At 29.0% G+C, this 9,184-nt stretch overlaps 1 protein-coding gene across 1 annotated transcript; it reads right to left on the reverse strand.

The window, feature by feature from the left end:
• Positions 1-3,556: 3,556 nt before the first annotated feature.
• On the reverse strand, positions 3,557-5,411 carry LOC127131431 (probable carboxylesterase 18). Its single transcript, XM_051060355.1, has one exon. It carries the CDS (start codon positions 5,163-5,165, stop codon positions 4,158-4,160), a length of 1,008 nt encoding a protein of 335 aa, XP_050916312.1. The 5' UTR covers positions 5,166-5,411; the 3' UTR covers positions 3,557-4,157.
• Positions 5,412-9,184: the final 3,773 nt, after the last annotated feature.

Consider the following 9,184-nt stretch of genomic DNA (forward strand, 5'->3'; position numbering starts at 1 on the left):
TTTAAATAATTGGTTTGAACATGCGAACCTTTGATGTTATCCTGAGGTGAGATAAAAAAACTTAGTTTTTTTTATTGATATCCTCTATGTAACATCCTAAACCCTGATATTTATAAATAAAACATTAAACAACAATTCAAGGTGTCACCGCCATAATCTTTCAAAAACTCACCAATAAACAATAATAAACAACAACAACTCAAGAATATAACTCCATAAACATTCATTCATGTGACTTCACTAAAACAATAACACATCATTATATAAAGATAATGGTTCGCTAACCGATCATACAAGTCAACATAAACATTGCCACAATAGACACGTGATTATAATTCAAACAATTCTCGAAGCACTACCATGAGGTAGCTCTGCGCGTTATCATTCTAACAGTTTGAACGATATCTCATTTGGACTTACAGAATGAAAGTTACAGCCAAAATCGTCGGACAATACAACAAAGTTAAAAAAATGATTTTTTTTCACAATGTGGCCTAAGATAATCGATCGTCATAGGGTGACAATCGATTGTCATCAAAAGGATTTCAATACTAACTTCTCAAAACTCGCCTTTTTAAGCCATACAATGATTGTAATGTTAATTTTTTCCAAAATTTGAACTAGTACAATCGATTGTCGTATGGTGACAATTGATTATCACTGCATTTTCCCGAAAAAATTCAATTTTCATCATACATTCATCATCCGCCTCATCCTTAAACCTTCATACACGACTCAAACTAATTTTTTTCCAAAATCAATTAATCCAAACACGAATTTGACAATGAGTCATATTATCACAACCATCAACCTATTACAACACTTATATTCATCATGATTCATAACAATTCATCAATAATTTCATGAATAATTTCATCAACAGTCATGTACACAATCCAAGCACTCAAACCTCCATCAATGGCAAAATTTTATACATGCATAATCATGATAATACAAATAATTTCAGTCACATAACCATGTGTATAAGCACAATCAATCATCAAATTCTAGGTATCTAACACAACAACATTTCATAAAGACAAATTCATAGAACCCTAATGAGAGCAAAAATCGTTCTTCTCTACCCTATCATGTAATACACTCATAACGAAAGTACTTTCTCCCCCCTTATCTTAGATTTCCAGCAATGGTGATGAATTGAACAACTTCTATGGATTTTTCTTTCCAATCCTAACTCTCCTTACCAAAAGCCTAGTTCTTCTTGCCTCTGTTTTTATGTACTGTCAGATTCTCTAAAAACCTAACTTCTTTTCCAACTTTTAAAATATATAATAACCTCGTTACTTTTTTTCCTAATTATTATTATTATCCAAATTAATTCTAGCTTCTCTTTTCTTACCACAAACTTTCCTCAATTCACACAATTGGCCCAAACTCATTTTTCACCAATTTTTTCATTTTATTAATAATAATACTTAAAACCCATGGGATATGATATTTCTTTTCCATCCTTTAAGTTTGTTCCTGACTTTATATAGGATGAATTTGAAAGTGTGGAGGTCTAAGTAAGTCTTAATGCTATAAATTATAGGAATGTTAAATCCCTATAACATAACATAAGTTTTGGCCATATTCTTATTACTACCCCTGGCCATAATTGAATACCTTGGTTGAATACTATCCAATTAGAGAAATTAAAAATAGTGTTACAGATGAAATATCACTCAAGCATAACATAAGTTTTGGCCATATTCAATTTAATTCCCATTTAGCCTTGTTTTATTTTATTATTTTTTATAAAGGTAGAGAAAATTCTCATAGACTATGTTGGTAATGTCATTGATAAATCCATTATGAATTAACAAACTTTGATTCTCACTATTGATGTGAGGGGGGATTTTTTTATTCTATTGGCTATGGCTTTTGTAATATTTTAAGGATGACATTACAAAGGGGGCTATATTTATAAGGAGTCTTGGGACTATTATTCTTAGGGATGAGGGTAATGTAAGTGCCATTGATTTTATTATGAGAGTGGTTATTGTTTAGTATATTGAGAGATGAAAGTGACATCGGTACCAACAATGTGTCTGAAATTTTGATAGAAAAGAGAAGGGATACCATTCGGTCCAGGGGATTCCATAGCTTTAAGGTTTGACATGGCTTTGAAAATCTCTTCCTCCGTGAAGAGTTTATTTATATCTTCTTTCATTTCTTTTGCGAGTCCTTCCTTGATCAAAAGGTTGGGAACATTTTGATTGTTATGATTGGAAGACTTGAATTGATTCTTAAAAAACTGATGAAAAATGTTTGGGATATCTTTTGGATCATGAGTGATTTTTCCCCCAGGTTGTAATACTGATGATTTTGTTGATTTTTTCCTCTGGTTTGTTTTCTTGTGGAAATATTTAGTATTAGGACCTCCCTCTTTGAGCCGGTGTAATTTGGATCTTTGGGCCCACCATAACTCTTCTTGGTGGAGGAGATTATCAATCTCGCTCTGAATATGCTTGACGATGCCTTTATTTGTAATTTTATTATCCTTGTGCTGAGCTACGTTAAGATCCTCTTGAAGATATTTAATATTTTTTCCAATGTTGTTAAAACTCTTTCTTCCCTACTCTCCACGAATTTTGTAAGTTTTTACCCGGGCTGAACTCACAAACCTTAATCCTTGGTTTTATACGGGATAATCAATAATATATGAAATTTTATACTTGACTGATCTCGAACCTTCAAAGCTTTTATACAGGCCGAGCTTGAACCTGATGAGAGCTTTTATACAAAGATGAACTTTTGAACCTAGTCTTGGTTTTAATACCGGGCTCTCCAAGAACCTATGAGATTTTATAACGGGTTAATCTCGAATCTAAGTTAGAACTGAATCACACAATTTTAACCCAAAGCTTTTAACAAGTTTATCTTTTAACCCAAATAAATCCCTAATTGGATAGTATTCAACCAAGGTGTATACAAAAGATTCCGTTGGTGAATTTACAATTCTTCCCTTTCCAGAATTACAATAATATTTCCACTCACAAAATGACTTTTTTCATAAAAGCACTTTGATCTTGAAACCTTTTGTTGATGATTCATAAGATACTTTCTTTGTTTATAGTATCATCATTGAGATTGAAATATATTGTTACGCATTGTCGTCATCAAAACTTTAGATATAAATCTTCATCACTTGCAAGCACATATATTCACACCATCTGTATCATGAAATCTTGTTGTTGATACTACATTAGCCACTGGTGATGTTGATGTTGAATTTGTAACTGGTACTGATGATGTTGCCCTTGCATCCAACATTTGTAGTGCATCATATGTGCCCAACATCCTTTGTCATCTTCTACTTCTAGATTTGCTTCCACATCCTGCATATGAGTCACCCTTTACCCTTCACATCCTTGTGGCCGCTCAGACATGATTTGGCTTGTCACATATATAGTTATTAAGTTGATCATGCATAATACTATATATTATGACATTAGGGATCATGCCAATAATACATATGACACAGAAAATAATTTTACTAATGATGTCTTATGATATGGTTGAGAATCGACCTGCTCTGATACAAACTATAATATCCCAATATAATACACATCTAGAATTATATTAATCAAAGCATTAATAAGTGGTACTTAGTACAACATGGTTACTAAAAGACATCTGAATACATGACCAATGTAATTATCTCAAAATAGAGTATATGTTAAAGTCCCAAATGTCTAGATTCTTCTCTCTTTCCCCTTGACTTTCGCCCTGTCTCCCTTTCACTCTCTCTATCTCTTCAAGTTCTGTTTTTTTCTAAAAGGAGAAAAATGGCTAAAATGAGCTCTTCTTTACCGATTTTTGACTTAAATACATTGTCAATGAAATGACAATCCTATCCTTGCCACTTATATTTATTTACAAAACATGTCATTGCTCTCACTTAGAGGTCAAACATGAGATTTTTCTACTAATCTCTCCCCACTTAACTACTTCATCATACTAATCACACTTAGACAAATTAGGAATATTACAAAATCAGACAGCTCATCTCATCTCGTATCTCCCGTATACACTTTCAAACTATTCAAAATCAAAAGAGATTTCAACAACAACATATCAAAATTGATATATTTTTTCATATTATCATTAAAGAATTCAAAAATTAATATATTCTTTTCTAAATTTTGAAACCCTTAATTCATTTTAACCATTTGCTTGATCATAAAATCTTTAACTTTAGAAATAAATTGAGAAGTTTCGGGTAAATCGGAAAAGTAATAAAAAGCATGAATCATATCTGTAAATTCAACTAATTCCACTTCTTTTCCAGATTTTCTCAACCATTCATAATATCTCTTTTGCCAATCCATTAACGGGTCAAATCCACCAACTAACAAAAGGGTATTTGGATAATCCACTTCTGAAATATCCATTGTATTAGGTCCACTAACATTAGACGATTGATGGTCTCGATTCGACCCATCAGGCAAAAACATCTTCCAATACCAATCGGTTTTATCCATTGAACAAACGGGTACCCCCTTCAAACGAATTTCAGATTCAGTTCGTTCCTCTCCTCCAAAAAACGGTTGCATAGAAACCATTCCTATAACTTTCAAAACTCGAAACCTTTCTAAGGAAATCCGAACTGCCACGTGATGGATCAAATTTCCACCCGCACTATCACCCGCCAAAAAACATTTGGTGATGTCAGCAGATTTTCCTAAAATGTCACTGTTGTTATCGAGAAACTTCAGAATTTCCAAACCGTCTTCATATTGAGATGGAAAACGATGTTCAGGGGTAAGACGATAATTAACAGATACAATAATAGCGGGAAAAGAACGACAAAATAACCGACAAAGAAAATGGTATGGGATAGAAGAAGGAGACATGTACGCGAAGCCGCCTCCGTGGAAGAAAATGATAACCGGGAGAGATGAGATTGCAGTGGATGTGGTAGAGGAAGGTATGAAGAGACGAAACCAGAGGTTGTGTGTGGAGTTCACCATGACGTCAGAGGAAGAGATATCACTGAAGGATTTGAATTTAGGTATGAGAGGAATTTTCCAGTCAATGAAGTCGAGAAGGCGACGATTGATAGTACCATTAGAACGACCAGTGATATCTGAAATGGCTGAGAGGATTGACATAGAGAATCGCACCTTCCACGGAAGGTGTGGTTTTGAGGTTGAAGACATGGTGGTGTGGTTATTAACAATCTTTGCTTGATGATGCTAATTACAATTGAGAAGTGAAGTGAAGTGAGAATAAGCATATGTATGTTTATGCTTTGTTGAGTAGATAAGATAAGAGATCATGGAGTGTTATATATAGGGAATGAACAAAATAAGAATAGAGGAACAAAATGGTGGGAACACATTGATTTATATCTAATAACTAATTTTAGCACTAACCGTTATGGTCCAATGAATGTAAGTATACTTATAACTCTTAAGTGTTGGAAAGATGATTTATTTGAGCTTTTAAAGGAAAAGTTTGACGCGTAAGAGTTGGTTTCAATTATTTAACTATAAGATAAGATATGGCATGCTGTCACACTCACACGTATGGCTAGTGGAACAACTAGAAATAGAATCTTGTGTTGTAATTTGTAAGGGTGTACTTAAATTATCCATTCAAAATAATGGTTGCTATCAAATTGTTAAATTTTGAGTTACATTCGTTATAAATTTAAATTTGTGCTAAATTGAAGCTCAACTTGATTTTACTTGAATTAATAATAGGAAGTATCCAATATAAACTTGAGAAAACTCTCAAACTCATTACCATCAATAATACTTATATAACCTTTTGACTTGAATTTTTGTTACGACACGTATTCACCTTTTAATGTAATACTGACATTTTCTTTTGTTTCATATATTTACTTTTTTTGGCAAGTAGCAATTATTTTTGTTTCATATGTTTTGAATAAAGAGAACTTTACTATTTTAATGTATTTATTCTTGAAAATGCATTATTTCACACTTAAGCATATAATTTAAAAAAAAAACAAATTCATACTAATTAGTTAATTTGATATTTATTATAAAAATGTTAGAAATAAATATTTATAATTAAATATATCTACCACACATTTATGTGTAAAAAAATCCTACAAATTATTTTTTATTCATTTTTGCAAACGAATTATTAAATGACGTGTTAAAATATATCACTCATACACAATCGTTAATAATTTAATTTCTATATCTTCTAAATAAAATAAAAATAAAAATAAATTATTATAGAATTACAAAGAGAACAAATGCATATAACTAGAATGTAATATACTTTTTTTATTATTTTTGACATAAAAAACAATTATAATACAACAAATTTTTTTATGGTTTTTACATATTTTTCTATAAGTGAATTACTAAAGAGTGATTTTGAAGTGTATAATTTATATCCTGAATAAATAATTGTAATTTATCATTAATTAATTAATTAAATTAAATTTATTTTAAAACTATACACTTAATGAATATTTTTTACTAAAAAATAGTGAAAATTAATTAAATATCTTTGTCACCTATCTTTTTGAAATTAATATTTTTTACAAGCAATTTACTGAATAGTGTGGTTATAATATGACATTTATATACATGACAATTGAATAAAAAATGTGGAATAATTTTAATATATTAATTATAATTTATTATACACGTGATAAATGTATGTTACGGAAGACTTACTAAAAATTAATGTTTTTCTAAAATATTTTAGACATAAAAAAAAGCAAATAAGTTTAATACACCAATTATTAAAAAGAAACTTTCGAAAGACAGACTAGCTACCAAATAGAGGCTCCACAGATTTGGCATGATTGACATTGAAAAATGCTATTTTTATTCAAAGATAAAAACTATCCAACATCTTATCTTTTGTTTGGCTCTGGTGAGTTGAGGAAAATTTGAAAATATATTCTAGATTGATTGCAAGTTAAGCATGAACATTGTCATAATGAAAGGAGAAATTGAAATGGCTTATAAAGTGTAGCAAAGGGAAAGGATGGAAAGTCAAACTCCTGAGATTTGCAGCAACAAAAATAATTTATATTATTTGGAAATATAGGAATAAGAAGAGCTATGAAAACATCGTAAATAACATTATCATAAAAGAGAAAATCATAAACATCATAGTTTATAGAGGTTGGACAAATTTGAAACTGCGTATATATTTACTTAGGTTGATGATGAACTAGCTTAGAGTTTTTCAGATCGATAGTTTGTCATTTTGATTTTGTGTTGGCTGGATCTGATATGATCACCTTGTATTTAGTGTTTTTGAATTAATCAAAATTTAATTAATTAAAAAAATACTAGTTAATATAAATTTATTTTTAAAATAATATAAGCAACATTTTCATTTTTTGACTGTTTTTTTTATTTTCATAATTATATTTTTTTTGAAGTTAATATTTTAGTAATGAGTCACTAAACAAGTTATTGGCCGTATAATGTTGGTATTGTTATTCTAAAATGATTTATTTAAAGAGTTATTTGGTGTACATGAGAATTTGTTTGAGACTTATTTTGGATATATAAATATTTAATATTTATCTTATTCTAAGTTATACATTTAGCATGATTATGTTATTTGATTTTATTATTATTAAGTTTATATAATAATAATTTTTTTAATCATGTAATTTAAATAAATTCATAAAATTTATTTTTATTGTGAATTTGTTCTCACACTAAGGATTTTCAGAAAATATTATTATTATTAAACGACATCCTAAATGAATACGACTTATAGTTGTGGGTAGTATCTTGTAAATTTAAGACTCTTCCCATTGAATTTATTAAAATGTCTAGTAATTTTGATTGAGTTGATACATATTGCAAAAGTAATATCTATTGTGTAAATTTGATTCAATCGAAATTACAAAAGATGTAATGTGTAATTGTTCATGCAAACTGTTATGGTCGACTAAAAGGAAGACACAGTTTGATCGAATAATTGCGTATCTGTGATGGTAAATATGTAGTAATTATTAATTTTATCCATGTGGGTAATGATTGATGTCAAAAACGTCTATTATCTGACTGGACTTATTACTAACGTTTGATCATTGCGTGAGAGTATTATTTACCGTTAATATTTGCAATCAAAGATTGAAAATTAATGGTGTGTTTGATATCTTGTTTGAGTCATTTAATTTATAAGTAAAGATGAATGTCTAATGATGTTGTATATAGTCACATTTCAGTAATGATGTTGTATATAGTCACATATTTCAAGTGTTTATTTGATCACACATATAATGCAAACATGTTACAATTGTAAGAATTTATTGCTTATAAATATTAATCGTCAGTGTTTGATCATTGAAAATAAATACTACTAGCAATTGATTTTATTATCTAAAAACTTAATATCAATGGTGAATTTGTTATTTTGGTGAGTAAATTTTACTCCATTTTATTGTTCTCTTTTAAGGTAAATCCAACTTATGATCATAAAGTATGACATTTCTTAATTTTTGGTATCATTTAAGATGACACAAATTTTTCTACATTTTCTTTCTTTAATCTAAGGTATTTTTAAAAAACAATAACAAGAAGGAAATAGTGCATTATGAAACTATTTAATGTAGCTAAAGTTATATAGTTTTGTTTTGTCGAAAATTTAGCATATGATATTCTCTTTGTATAATTAAGTTTATAACTATTAAAGTTAGAAATTATTCTTTAATAGAATAATTTCATAAACTGTGCAATAAAGAAAAGATTGAAGCAAGAGAAAACAAAATAGTGCACATTCGTTAAATACCTTAAATGATAAGGACAAATAAAGAATAATAAAAAAATATGATATGAACTGACAAATATTCAATGGTGTTGAAAGATACATCAATTTAAAGGGAATAAATTTGGTGAAGATTGATATTTTTTATTTATTTTTAACTATTTTAGATTGTCATTATAAGCTTAAATTTGTATTTAAAAGACAATTTGGTGAATTAATAAAGTTTTATTTTAATATGATAACTTTTTTTTAAATGATGGATTCAATTTGTCTTTTAAATTTAAATATTGTTATAGTTAATTCAGTCATGACTTGTGACAATCTAGAATTGTTGAAAAGTTTGAGAAATATAAACTTTAGTCCCAAGTTAAAAAATATTTTAAGACAAATATTGTAATGTGTCTTGAGAATATTGAGTTTGGGGGAGAGATATGGTAAAAAAATAAAATTGAGTCGCAAA

The sequence above is a fragment of the Lathyrus oleraceus genome, chromosome 1 (genome assembly GCF_024323335.1).
Source record: "Lathyrus oleraceus cultivar Zhongwan6 chromosome 1, CAAS_Psat_ZW6_1.0, whole genome shotgun sequence".
Classification (NCBI taxonomy): domain Eukaryota; kingdom Viridiplantae; phylum Streptophyta; class Magnoliopsida; order Fabales; family Fabaceae; genus Lathyrus; species Lathyrus oleraceus.

Excerpts from the sequence above, each read along its gene's own strand:
- LOC127131431 (XM_051060355.1), bottom strand. The coding sequence starts at position 5,165 with ATGTCTTCAACCTCAAAACCACACCTTCCGTGGAAGGTGCGATTCTCT.